Genomic DNA, 14,043 nt, shown 5'->3' with positions numbered 1-14,043 from the left:
GGTGCAGAGAGCAGAGTCAGAAGTTGTCTGCTGCCCCTTTAAGCAGCGCTGCAGGTATTTGAATTGAAGGAGCACGTAGAGACACAACAGAAGACTGGGGCACCATTGTGCTAGTCTCTGTACAAACCCCGAACGAGAGACCGTCCTAGAGCTACCATCTAAATGGGAAAGGCAAACTGTATAGTGCCTCCCGCTGGTTCAAGCCTTTGGAGTAACAGGCACAGAGTAGGGTTGCCAGTTAGGGTTGGATGTATTCCTGGAGATTTCATCACATGACATAATCTTTAATTCCTGGGGACACCAGGACAATCCTGGAGGCTTGGCAACCGTAGCACACAGAGGTGACGCGTGTTGCCCAAGGTCCAAAACAGGTCAGTAGCAGAGCTAGGAAACCCAGGTCTGCTGATGCCCAGCCCAGCCCCCTACCCACTGGGAAACATTGCCTCTCTTCCCCACTGCATACCTGCTAGGGCCATGGAGGCTGCAAAAGTTACTCTACTGTTAGGTCTGTGCGCATCACAATCTTTAATGTATTTGTCTTCACAGCATGGTTGTGAGGCAGGGCAGTGCTGTTATCCCTGGTTTACAGGTGGGGAACGAGGTACAGAAAGACGATGTAACTTTCCCAGGATGCTTGTGGTGGAGCAGGATTTGAACCTGAATCTCCAGCAGCCCAAGCTAGGACTCTCACTACCAGACAATCCATCCTCTCTCTGGAATACCCTCTGTAGCGGTGAGAGGAGAAAGGGGCTAGAGAGGAGTTCCTGTCCATTGTGTAAATAATAAAAGAATATCTATCTATTTATCTTGTGGAGAGAATATATTGTTTTTCTTGGGGACTCTCTCTTCCTCCCCACACACCCATCATATGACTGGGTGTATGATGCCCACTACCCTGTTAAAGTAGAAATGTCAGGCCTTGTTCAGTAATGAGGGCTGAGTAATGCACCTAATTAATGTCCGTCAGTGGAAGAGCTGAGACTAGAACCCATTGTCTCCTGCTGGTCCCAACCACAAGTACCTTCCTCTAGGTAAAATTAGTGAGGTAGTCGCTGTTGCCTTCCCCAGCTGGAGCTCTGGTTTTGTGCCCACTGTGTAGGAAGCCCTGTTGGGCTGGAGTGTGCCCGGTGCAGATGGATCTCCGGAGATCTTTAGCAGCAAACCTGTAATCAGTAATACTGAGTGTGTGCAAATAACCATTTTAACTCTTTTTTAACTCAACCCAGATCTGGCTGGACTTTCAGAATGACAACAAAAGGCACCTCCTTGACTCCAGGACCATCCTTCTGCCAAATTTCCAATCCCTGCTACAAAGTCTGGGGGTGCTAGAGCTCTTCAAAAAAATAACTGGCCAAAAAGTTGACATTGGCAAAACTATCTGTTTTTCCCTAACCTCATTCTTGGAAACAGCTGAACAGTTTTAACTGAAACTCCTCCCTCTTCATACCCTGTCTCCAGCAAGCCTGTGCTAGAGAGCAAACATGGAAATACCAGTCTGAACAATTGAAGTTTAGCAAAGTTATAACAAACTGAAAACAGGGGCTCATAATGGAGAGTATCTCGCAACCCTAACTATAGGCATCTCTTCCAGCTCATGCTATACTGATAAAAGGAACCTGGATCTAATTCATTTATAACTGCACCATTGAGGTTAACCTGGTTCTCTTTCCCCTTCTCCCACCTATGTTTGGTTAAACCCACTTGTGATGTCTTGCCTTGAAATTAGATAAATATTCCCCTTTCCCTGACCGCTGTCTAATTGTTTGTCCTTGGTTCATGAGCCTACGTGGAGCACTGGCCTGGGAAAGCTGTTAGCATGCAGTGGGAACTACTGCAGATCAATAGTAATAGACTGCATAAACAATTCAGAGCAGGGTCTGCATTATCTTACATGTGTGTCCAGCACCCACCACAATGGGGCCCTGGCTGTCACTTGCGGACTGTGTGCTCCGGTGTAACACAGATAACACTGGTACATGTGATGCTTCATTGCAACACTAGCCGTTGCTGTTTTAATCTAAGGAACGTAATTTTATGATCTTGCTTAAGAGATAAAATAAAGATACCGTGGCCCTGTGCCACTCAGGCCTGGCCCTGCTCCCGCAGTATAGCGGTATGCCGGAGCATGTCGAGCAGGAAAGGCTGCACGCTTGCAAATCTGAGTTTGCAGACTGGCCATGAAGGCTTGCTCTAGTCACTTCACGTTAGAGAGACCATGAAGCTAAATTAAGCTCCATGAACAGGTGGCAGAAAGCCATCTATGCTGCACCCCTCTCGGGGGTACTGAATATAGCTCAGACACACCTCCGTATCTGGCCCAGTATGTGCATCTACTAGCCTTTTCTTCCGTGATATTTGTCAAACTGTGGGTGCAAGGAATTATTTTGCACAGTGGCTGGAAGGTGGTAGTAACTGCTGCACAGTTGTGCCTGGCATTGGAGGAGATTTGGATTGTAAGAGTCTCTTTGTTTGACCTGGTTGCAAGTGGTGAAATTAAAGGCCAGGGTTTTCCCAACTTTTGTATGAATAAGAGTGAAGCATTAAGGCCCTGATCCTGCATTGGGAACCATGTGGGGCTCCATGGGACTTCTGAGGCTTGCCCGGGAGGCTCTTGTTGCAGGGTCAGGGCTGCCCAGTTGTGTGATGGGTGGATAAGATTGGATGAGACTTGATAGTCCTATGGAGAGCTGGGCTACTTATTTATAGAAACATTTTGGGAATTTGTGTCAATTTTGCCAAATTGTTTTGATGGCCGGAAAAATAATCCAAAATAATTGAAATGTTCCATTTCAACACTGCCAAAAGGAAACCTTGGAATTTTCAGATTGAAATGATGTTTTGTTTTGAAACATCTTTTAATCTTATTTTAAACATTTTAAAAAGCGGATTTTTTTTTTTCAATTCACTTAAAATTTGAAAAATTTCATTTTTGGTTTGACCAGATTTTGTTTTGGTGGTTTTGGATTTGCCAGTGAACCAAAAAATCCACTATTCACACAGCTCTAATTGTGAGTTTTGTTTTGGGGCAGAGTTAAGGTTGTCCGGGTGCTGGTCAGTAGGAATTTATTGTTTATTGGTATGCATACTTGAATTGGTTTCAAGGATACCCACAGTTACATACCTTGTAGCTGATGATTTCCATATTTGCTCAAAGGTGGTGTGTTGTATTTTGGTAGCCATGTATTATAATGGTCTGTTTTGTTTCAAGTTCAACTTCTTCTAGATGTTAACAGAGTTTTGTGTGTATGTGTGTGTGTGGGAGGGTGTTTAGAAATAAGCTGAAGTAAATTTACTAGTGTGTGTAAAGTACCCCCCAAGTGTGGAGTATACGCTGTGCTAGAACCTGGGGCATTTCACGAACAAAAGTACAGGCCTTGGCCACTTAAATTAAAGGAGTTACTCCATTAGCTGTTAGCAGTAGTAGGCTCTTATCCACTATATGGGTCAACCATGTGAGAGAGACCTGATCAAACTCACTTAGCCAATGTGGTATGAACTCTCCCACTCAGAGGAAGCTCATTCCAACTATCTGATGTCCACAGGAGTTCAAATTCCCCGACAGGCCACCACTTTGTAAAGACCTGTCGCAACAGGCCATTGACACCAAAAGAATTGGGATTTTCAGTGCCAAAGACACTGGCCCTTAGTACTATAGCAATGTACAAGATATTTGTGATGTGTCTCACAGGTAAGCTATTCTGGTACAGATCTCCATAAAAGCCAGGGGTGAAATTGACTTAATTGAAGTCAATGGCAAAAGTCCCAGTGATTTCCATAGAGCCAGGGTTTGACCCCAGATGCATTCCTGTGGTCTTACAATGTCTTTTGCATTTCAGTAGCTTGTGTGATATTTCAAAACTAAAATTTTGCACAAAAAATGTATCTGATGTTTCTACCTCTGGAGAATTATTGAAATCTCAGACCCTATATTCTAAAATTTTTGTCCGACCTAAACCAGTATTCTTGCTCCTGCTCAAGTCTAAGAGTTGCCATGCATGGCTAATGCTCTTTCTTGTTCAGAGGCAACTCATTTACTAGTGGTAGTTACAAATTTTCTATTGGCATCTTGAAAAATATATGACAGAGTCCAAACAGTAATTCCCTCTTGTTTCTTTTTCTTTGCAGGCTCTCTACAATTCGATCAAGAATGAGAAGCTTGACTGGGCAGTGTAAGTATACTGTGCAGAATTCATGATCTTAAAATCAGTCCCCGGTATGGTAATCCATTTCCTATGTACATTGCACTGTGATTAGACTCTGGAGACAATCATTTTGGTCCGTGAGACTCAAACATTGGATTCACTCTTCCTTTAGAAAAGTCCATGTTCTACTTCCCTTCTCCTCAAGTAAGGAAAGTTGTTAGTTATGCAAATCAGCTGTGTCTGCAAGGAGGAAAGACATTTAATTCAGTAGGAAACTTCATCTTCAAAAGGCAGAAATATAAATCCTCTGTTTGTTCCATGACTACATAAATAAAACAGATGTTGAGTTTCTTCCTTTACCTTCCAGTGCATTGTGTTGGAATCGCTGAATAGAAACGCAACTCTTGGATTGAGTTTCCTGTTCTTGGCTTGTTGTCTAGTATTGTCTTTGGATTAACTATGGAGAATTTGACAACAACCTAATATTAAAGAGACTTAATTCAGAAGAGGCCAATCTACCCGCCCTTATCTGCTTTTTGACAAGCTAATACTTCATCAGAACTCCGTGCTAAACACAAGAGAAAACTTCTGTTTCTAACCATATTAATCGGCATTTCCCCTTATTCATCTTCTTTGCGGCATGAATACGCCAACAGGAAAGGGATGCACCAGCCCTAGATTGATGTCAGTGCTGAGTAGTGGATTTTAGTGTTAAAGAAAAGGGTTACACCCCAGAGTAGCTGTGTCTCTTTGAGATGTTTGCCTGCATGGCTCCACACCCAGGGTGATGCGTGCACCCTCAGTACGCAAGCTCAGCTTCCCGGCGTGCACAATCCATTGGGGCTGCTTGCATCCCGTCTACGCCCTTGTGTCCCCACCTGAGGGGTCATAAAAGGGAGCAGCCTCAGCCCCCACTCAGCTCCCTCTGCTCAACCAAGAATCTGTTTTATGACTTGGAATATTAGGGAAGGTGGACAGGTAATAAGAATCCGTGCAGGCAATCATCTGGAAGTGTGCAGCCATTATATGGATGAGCAACCGCTCTTCTTTCTGTGAGCGTTATCTGCAGAGAGCCCCGCTCCTGGTAATTAACAGACAGCTGCAAGACTCAAAGGGGGTGGATCTGAGGAGTCTCTCCTGAGTAAACATCGCAGGACTGCTCTCCCAAGCTGAGGCTCTGAGCTAGAATAAAGCAGCGTGGATATATGTATGGAGCTCCATGTCATATCCCAGCAACAGAGACGTTTTGTGGCCAGCCCCTGCAGCTGCCTTAGGCTTGGTGGAATGTGCCAGAATTTCATCTCGTTCTTGGCGAAAGCGTGCACAGAGACTAATCCACATGGACAACCTAGGTGGGAATCAATTGGCTCCTAGCATTATTCCCACAGTTTTCGGTCAAGGTGATTTATGGGGTGGTGTAGTCCTGTTCAGATAGTAGCTTAAAGCCCTCTTAATGCCTAGCCATTGCAGCCTGGTCTCCCCTGGTAGTGAGTAGGGTTCGGGGGGAAATACAGTCAGGTTCGCGGAGGTGGAACTCGGAGACCCTTCTTGGATAGGAATTTGGGGTATGGGCGAAGGGCCACCTCATCCTCCTGGAATGCTGTATGTGGCTGGTCAGCCATTAGTGCCTGGGTCTCCGGGGCAATCCAAGCTCATGAGCAAGCTACCTCCAACCCCAGCTGATGCAGGGCACATTCTGAGAACAGCTCTAATGGCAATCCTGTTATCTTAGGGCTGGACTACGAGTAGTGGCTGTGAAGGGCTGAGCCCGAAGCCGCCTTCCTCGTTGTGCGGTCACTGGTCACAATAGCAGTGCTTGGGCTCTGGGACTACTTATCCTGAAAAGAGAGGGACCATAACTCCTCCCCGCCCCTCTAGATTGGCCTGCAAAGGAGGGTGGACACATGAGAACAGTCGGCTCCGTCACAGTGGATGGAGCAGCACGTTATTACCACCGGTGAAGCTGTTGTAGTGCTAGGTCGGCGCAGTCAGGATATTGAAGTGTGAAGAAATGCTGTTAATCTGGTCAGAGTCTCTTTGATAGCCAGAGATTCTCTTTGTTCCTGTAGGCTAAACCAGGGTTTCCGAGCTTTGACAGCAATTGGTACGTGGTGGATTAAAGACCTGGGGCAGAGCAGGGTAATATGTGATATATGGTTGATAAATGATATATGGAGGACTGCTACATGATCCTCATCTCGTTCTTTATCGCTTGTTACTGGCTAGATTTGTCATCATTCTAAAAGACTTGCTGTCCATGCTGCTGTTTACAGTGCAGCCACAGGGCTGTATCCAAAGCCCACTGAAGTTCATGAAAGGCTCCCATAAATTTCATTATCGAACCTGTAGACAGAAAAGCATCACCGTATTCAACACATCCACTCCCTGGTGTGGTCAAAATCGGACACTTCAGTTAGTAGCAAAAGCTTTTAGTTATACTCCTATCAGCAGGGCAGAGTAAGTGCGGCTCTGGGAGGGTGAGCTGTGGTCCATTCCTTCTCAAGTACCATCAAAGACAAGTGCTAACTTAGCTGCCATTGCAAAGCCGTCGGCTATTAAAATGAACCATGTCTTGTGATTTGTAATGTGTTCAGCTCTGATCTGGAAGTCGCGGAGAGCCACTCAATATGGGATCCTATATCTCTTTTCCTTCATACAGTCACTTTTCAGAGAAGAACACTGTCAGGAAAGATACCTTATTTTAGCTGCTTCCCAATTCCTCTTGCATGAAATCTGTTTAGTAGGATTGAACGAGATAGGAAGTGTGATGAGGGAAATGGAGATCCTCGGAAATTTGATAGTTGTTCTTTCTTTTTTTTTCCCCCTTCCTTCCACTCCTCCATAATCTCTGCTTGTTTACATACAGGTGCAGATCTCCCCTAGCTGTGTTAAACGTCCGGTCTGTAGTTTAAAGAGTGAGGGACATGGGGGAGGGTCGGACTACATAGGGATTGACACTATTTTTGCCTCATGCTCTCGGGAACATGGAGCTATAATTGTACTGGGGCTATAGGAAGCCTTGTTTTTTAGGGTGGGGGAAGCGACAGAAACATGGCAAAGACAATGACTGAAATCCTGATATCACTGAAGTCAAGAGCAAATTTCCCATTGTCTTGAGTGGAGCTGGAATTTCACACCATTAATCCCTGAGGTACCTCCAGTGATGTCAGTAGAGTTACGCCTGGGATGAATTTAGCCCAACAACTGGTATATAACTTTACATCCTTCTACTGAATTAAACTCCCCTCAGGGTCTCCAGTATCACCACGAGGTTCTTGTGGGTGTACATTTGTATTAGGAAGTTAAAGTCTTGCCATCCTCTCCTAATATCAACCCTAAACTGTTGGGCGAGATGGGTATGATTTCCATGCCTGGTGCTATGCTGGAGGTCAGACTAGATGGTCATAATGGTCCCTTCTGCCCTTAGAATCAGATGGATCCTTACCGGCTCCATCGTGGAGAAGGATACTGAGTTTGACTTGCTTCATTTTAGGCGTAGAATAATCTAAAGTGAAATATGTTTCATTTGCATGATATTTAGGTGGAGCACAGAGATCAGCATTTCCCCCATTGTTTATAACAAGTATGTTTGCTCCCCATGCAGGCAATAGAAGTAAGAATTAGAGTGTAGAATAGGGTGAATGGAGACACAATATATAATATACATGCTTGAAGAATTGTTCAATGAAGATCCTTGCAAATCCATGGTCTGCATTCAAATTATCCATATCTGTAAGGCCTTTTTCAAAGCAGGGTTATGTAGATTACAGGAAAACAGTGGTGTCTTTAAAAAAAGAACAGGAGTATTTTTAGTCTGCTGGTGAAACAACCTTTACCTTTTATAAAATGGAGGTATTGGGATTCCTTTTTTAGTCTGAAGTGTACAGAAAAAATGACCCCACCAAGGGAAAAAAATAATGAAATTGTGATGGAGAATTTTACTACTTTTGGGAAAAGGAAAATCCCCAAATTAAATTTATTGTTGAGAATTGTAACAGTGCCTGATACGATGGGGTCCTCGCTTACAACTAGAGCCTCTAGGCGCTATGGTAGTATAAATTATTATATTATTATTATTAATAATAATGCTAAAATTCAGGGTATTGTAAACTAGTGTTGCAGTTCTGTTCTGAAATCTGCCTTGTAACTGCACTTGCGTGATCCTCCTGCACATGCAGTCTGGAGATCCCCTTCTGCACGGGAACTGCCTCCTTTAAACGCCAGTTCTCAAATGCTTCTTGTTTGCCTCTGTTCCAGAATTAGGTTTGGGAACAGGGGTATCCTGTTACTCCCCCCACATCGTGGATCTGGGGTCCTGGGAGAGTGTGATGGTTTGTCAAGTGAGAGGCTGGAACTCATAGAGGCAAATATTAGCATAGGTACAGATCTCCATAACTGGACCTCACAAATATAAAGATTTCAAGCATTCATATCTTCTTGTCATTGCTAAACCAATTCATTTGCCATGGGATTGCTTTTTCCATATCTCCTCACTGGCGAGGAGGGGAGAAGCAGTCTCTTCAAAAGCAAGGGCTTGATCCTGCAGTTCTCACTCACGGACTTCCGTAAGAGCTTGGCAGGGGCGGGTGGTAGAATTGGGCGCCCAAGCCACGGAGAAACAGTTAGTTACAAATAGCACTGGCTGAAAATATTCCCCATAAAAGTTTTGTCACTAGAAAATGACTTTTTTATGTCAAAACGTTTAAAGTTAGGGTTGTGCTTAAATACTTCGTTGATCCAAAACTTACGGAAGACAATGGGAGACAGACATCCCACTGTCTTCAGTGGGTTTTAGATCAAGCCCATAGTAAAAAAAAATGCTTATTAGAATAACCTAAAGAGAGGAAAAATTCTGAAAAATAAAGCATGTGTAGAAATTAAGAAGATGAAACCTTGCAGGATAATGGCGCTGGGCGATGTGTTTTTCACTTAAACTTTGTGTTCATCTCTTTTTAGAGACGAAGAGGAGAAAAAAAAATCTCACTCTGATGGCACTGATGAGAAGGATAGTGGACCCCATTCAAAGGCCATCACTCGGATCGGCCATTCCAATAACCCCTTCCTGGACATTCCTCATGATCCCAATGCTGCTGTGTATAAAACTGGATTTCTGGCTCGTAAAATCCATGCAGATATGGATGGAAAGAGGAGTGAGCATCTTTTATGTTTGTTTTATCTCTTAGGTACCTCTCTTCACCCTCCAGTGGCTTGAGGCCTTGTGCCCATGAACGAGAACAAGCCTGCTACATCTAGGTTGTCGAAGGCATAAGAAACAAAATAGCAGTTTGATTATCACAGCAGAAAAGAACACTATTGGGCCATTTTGAGGACTATTCCATGCCCAGTAGCATAAAATTAATGGTACCCATGCCTTTGCTTTAGTGAATTTGTGCAATGAAAATGTAATATCGGAGAGCAATGTTTGTCTTTTGTGCTTAAAGAAACCGAAGTGGTGTTCACAAAACTCAGACCAGTTTTATTGGAAGTACTGTAAGTTCTGTTCATGGACTTGCCAAATAGTCCTCAACTTTTGCCATCTGTGATTCCAACTTACAACAGAAATTTTTCATAAAGAAGGGAAGGATGGTCCTGTCCCCTTAAAACACCTGTTTGCAACCCCCCTGGTTGTCACAGTCCCCATCTGAGAATCCAAGGATTGGTCCATCCCTGTAGAAGTTCACTGGCCTTTCAGAATAACCCTGTAATCTAGCAGGTCATTCCTTGTTAGTGATGTATAATGCTCTCGTTCAAATTAGACCTTGCATCCTTTCAGAAATAGGATGTTGTTTGGTACCTCCTGGCCCCTTATTCATAATAAATGTGCAGCTACGTTTGGTTGCATTTCCGGCTTTTAACTTCATATTTCCTCATTGCCGTAACTCTACAACGGAGGCCTCATTATTGAGGGCTTTTTGGGGTGGGGGGTGTATTTGTGCACATGCTATTTTTATACTGTTGAAAACTGCAGTCGTCACTGCAATATGAAGCCTTGTTTTTTAGGGTGGGGAAAGCGATAGAAATGTGGCTTTGAGAGCAGAGACTACTGAGCGTATCCGTGTTTTCCCGATTGTTGTTAATGTATATGTGGTGTTAGCTCATATTGCAATTGCTGGGATTAACACTGAAAACAAAATCTGACTTTATTATGGGCTATGAATACCTGCTACACTTTTTCAATTGTGTACAAGTATCTTAAGGTTGTGTCATGTATTATGCTAGGGTGTCTTAGAACCAAAACTTAAAGGTCAACATTTTCAGAGTTGGAGCCCTAAAGATAGACTTCTAAATCCATATTTAGGTTCTTTTGAAATCAGAGTGGCCTGATTCTTCTTAATAATTAGGCCACCTCATTGGTTAAACTTCATGTTCTAAACAGGTTCTGAGCAGTGGCTTTGAATTACTTTACCAACATCCCACTCCAGGTTTGCTAGTGGTGTCCACTCCCTTTACAAATCTTAAGGAAGAATTGTGTGCTTCCTTTGTTATGCTATTTGCTTAATCAGAACAATAAAAAATGTGTATTACTTAATGGACTAAAGATTACACTTTCTGCAAAAACCCTAAACACGATTAAGTCATTTAGGACAAATTTTTCAAAAGTGCCTGCATGACTTAGGAGCCGAAGTTCCATTAAAAGTTAATGGGACTTCATCTTCTAAGTCACTTAGACACTAAAGTCACTTAAAAACTTCTGTGAGAACCTTAACAAGGTGACAGTACTTACACAGTGTATAAGTACCTTCAAGGGGAGAAAATACCATGGGGTTAAAGAGCTGTTTATTGTAGCTGGAAGAGGTGTTTTAATCCATCACAATTTATGCTTTAGTCAAATACCAATAGGCTTAACAGAGAATAATGCGGTGAAATGTAATGGCCTGTGTTATGCAGGAAGTCAGACTAGATGATCTAATGGTCCCTTGTAGCCTTAAGCTCTATGAATCTACAAACAGTGCATTTTTACACCATAACATGCTCGAATGTCTTTGAAGTAAAAACAAGGAGGAGTCCTTGTGGCACCTTAGAGACTAACACATTTATTTGGGGTACACTTTGAAGTGTAGCTTTAACTCTGAATTCCCTGGCTTTGTAATGCTTGGTTTGGGATAATTACAAGTTTATTGTGTTTTCACTGGTGTGGTCCTTCAGCTTTAATGCCATCTTAATATAGGAGTTAGTCTGGGATTTTAGTTGTCTTCCATCATTTTCTCTCCTTCTGCTAGGAAGAGGGGACTGGGGAAGCAGCTGAAAACTTGATCCTGGTTTCCTTGTGGCTGCAGCAAGAGGGATGGATGCTTTGTTTGCCATCCCCTACAGAGTGGCACTGTAACAGTTATGGGTGGTGCCTGCCTGCATTTAGAGAAGTTCCCTCCAATTCCTCTATCTGGTGGTCTTGCACTACTCTAAGCCTCTGCCGCGACACAGAGCTCGGACTGTGCTGAATAGCATGGGAGGGTGTGGCCCACGCATTTCCCACTCCTGCTGCTGGTGAAATCCATGTTGTCAGGCTTGCAGAATAGGAGAGGGACCTGTACTGCAGCTGTTTTCTGCCTGCTGACCCGGGCCCGGCCTGTAATCTTGGCTGTTTTGTTTCCCCCGGCCCTAGCTGCAAAGCAGGCACTCTGGCTAGTTACGCTCCCCTTTGAAAAGCAGAATACAAGAGTCATTGAATGCAGAATTAATGTAGGTTTCCTGTTGCCTAGACGAAGGGTAAAATGGATTTGAGTTAAATGGGTTGCATTTCTTTTGTTTTCTCTTTAGCTCCCAGAGGGAAGCGTGGCTGGAAAACCTTCTATGCTGTGCTGAAGGGAACAGTGCTTTACTTGCAAAAGGTAAAAGAAATAGCTTTCTTTGAGAGGGATAAAGCAAGGGTTCCCAACCCTTTCCTGTTGGAGCCTCCCTTCAGCTGGGCACCCGCTCTGGCTTCCCAAGACCCACATGGCACATCTCCAGTCCGAACACAGATCCTCTCCCTGCCTGTCACTCTGATGACGTCTCTCTCTCTCTTTCTTAACTCTGCCCACCCCTACTCGTCTGCTGCTGTCATTCACGGCTTCACACGTTCTGCCCTACCAGTGAAGACAACATCATCTGCCTGTTTGTCACACACATATCTCCGTGCTACCTTCCATGCTGCCTGTGTGTATGGACCTTCTTTCCTGAACTGATGCAGAAGGCCTCTACCACCTTCTTCAGATCCCTTCTTGAGACCCCTGTCTGCCATGATGCAAGTCAGACGCTAGTCCGTTAAACATGGCCTGAGAGGAGGCTAGGGGGAGGATTTGCCTTCAAACTGGCCAGAAACAGGGCGGGGATTTTATTCTAGATCAACATGAAATGCTGAAATTTCCTGCAGTGAACAAAAATTCAGTTTGGAACCATCGAATTGTTTTGACTTTACATAATGTTGAAATATTAAATATAAAAGACCAAACTAAATGATAAACTTGAAACAAAACAGTTTTACCATATCAAAAGGAAACGAGAAAGTCAAAACTTGGTTTCGACTTTTTCCCGTCAAAGCTTTTGTCAGAAGTGACAGGCTTCCGCAAAATGTTTTGATTCCACGAAATCCACCTTAGGGAGAAACGAAGCATGGAAAAATCTCAGTCCAGAAGTTCATTGTTTCAGGAGAAACAGGATTTTTGCAGAGTCTGGCATGCTTAATTGTAGTGAAAGCTACAGAACTGTGGTTTTCAGCACAAAGGCTATGTTTACACTATGGACCTTACAACAGCACAGCTGTAGCTGCGCGGCTGCATAATCTCCCGTGTAGCCACTCTATGGGCAGTCCACACCGGTGCTTTTGTCAGTGAAACGTATGTCAGTCAGGGGTGTGGTATTTTCACACTCCTGACCGACAAAAGTTTTTTGCCAACAAAAGTGCTAGTGTATACAAAGCCTGAATGATATGCAAATTATCCTAACTTCCAGAAAAGCTCTAGCTACCTTGGCTTCCGTGGAAGCTCTTCTGAGAATTGCATTGCTCTGCCATATGTATGATCTTGGGCAAGTCACGTCCCTTCTCTGTGCCTCTTTTAGCCCTCCCACATTTTGTCAGTCGAGATTGTGAGCTGTTCGCTTCAAGAATACTCTATCTCTATACAGCGCAATGGAGCCCCAATCTCAGCAGTGACCTCTAGATCACAGTAAGAATAACTGGTAGATATATCAAGAAAAGGAGTACTTGTGGCACCTTAGAGACTAACAAATAAGGTGCCACAGGTACTCCTTTTCTTTTTGAGGATACAGACTAACAATGCTGCTACTCTGAAAACTGGTAGATATATCATCTTCCAAAGGGCAACATGGACCTGATTCTGCTCTCACACGATTTGCTATCCATGTTTCTTTTTTCAAAGACACCTATTACAGTGGGTATCTAAAGGACGGTAACTCCAAGTTTACACTTGTATAAGCATCAGCAGAATCAGAGCCTATGGCCACATATTCAGTGGAACAGGGCCAGTGCTAACTGCTGTCTTGCCTGTTGTTCCATTATTAAATGAGTGATTTGAGAAAGATGCTTTCTGAATCAATGAGCAGCCAGGCTGCCAGAGGGGCTTTGCTGAAACACTTGCAATTAGCCAACTAAATACATCTTCCCAAGATTATATAAACTCAGAAATTTGACGAGCTTATAACGTCTGTCCTGTGCATGGAAGCCTCGAGTCCCAGATTAATTTCCTGCCCTCTGTCATTCTAATGTGACGGGAAGTCAGTGGAACTGGAGACTGTCACAATGTCTCGTCATTAGCCTGAGCTGAAATGGGATGCGTGTGTAGAAGACTGTGAGCTTGAGCTGGTTTTCACGCAATAAAAAATGGTTTCTTGACAAATGGTGCAGTAAAGCAGGCCACCCGGGTGTATTTGGATTGGGTTTTGTTTGCAGCGATACTGTTTT

At 43.7% G+C, this 14,043-nt stretch overlaps 1 protein-coding gene across 4 annotated transcripts in view; it reads left to right on the top strand.

The window, feature by feature from the left end:
* The window catches only part of PSD3 (pleckstrin and Sec7 domain containing 3), a 149,725-nt gene that overhangs the window by 111,012 nt on the left and 24,670 nt on the right, over positions 1-14,043 (top strand). For all 4 annotated transcript variants that reach the window (XM_084629314.1, XM_084629316.1, XM_084629315.1 and 1 more), the window contains 3 exons: positions 4,126-4,169; positions 9,099-9,292; positions 11,901-11,971. In XM_084629314.1, coding sequence (XP_084485440.1) covers positions 4,126-4,169; positions 9,099-9,292; positions 11,901-11,971 — 309 coding nt within the window. The remainder of the gene's footprint in view (positions 1-4,125; positions 4,170-9,098; positions 9,293-11,900; positions 11,972-14,043) is intronic.

This window comes from Lepidochelys olivacea (assembly GCF_965140295.1).
Source record: "Lepidochelys olivacea isolate rLepOli2 genome assembly, chromosome: 5".
Classification (NCBI taxonomy): Eukaryota; Metazoa; Chordata; order Testudines; family Cheloniidae; genus Lepidochelys; species Lepidochelys olivacea.
The sequence above is the reverse complement of the archived record's forward strand: the minus strand, read 5'-3'. Positions and strand labels throughout refer to the sequence as shown.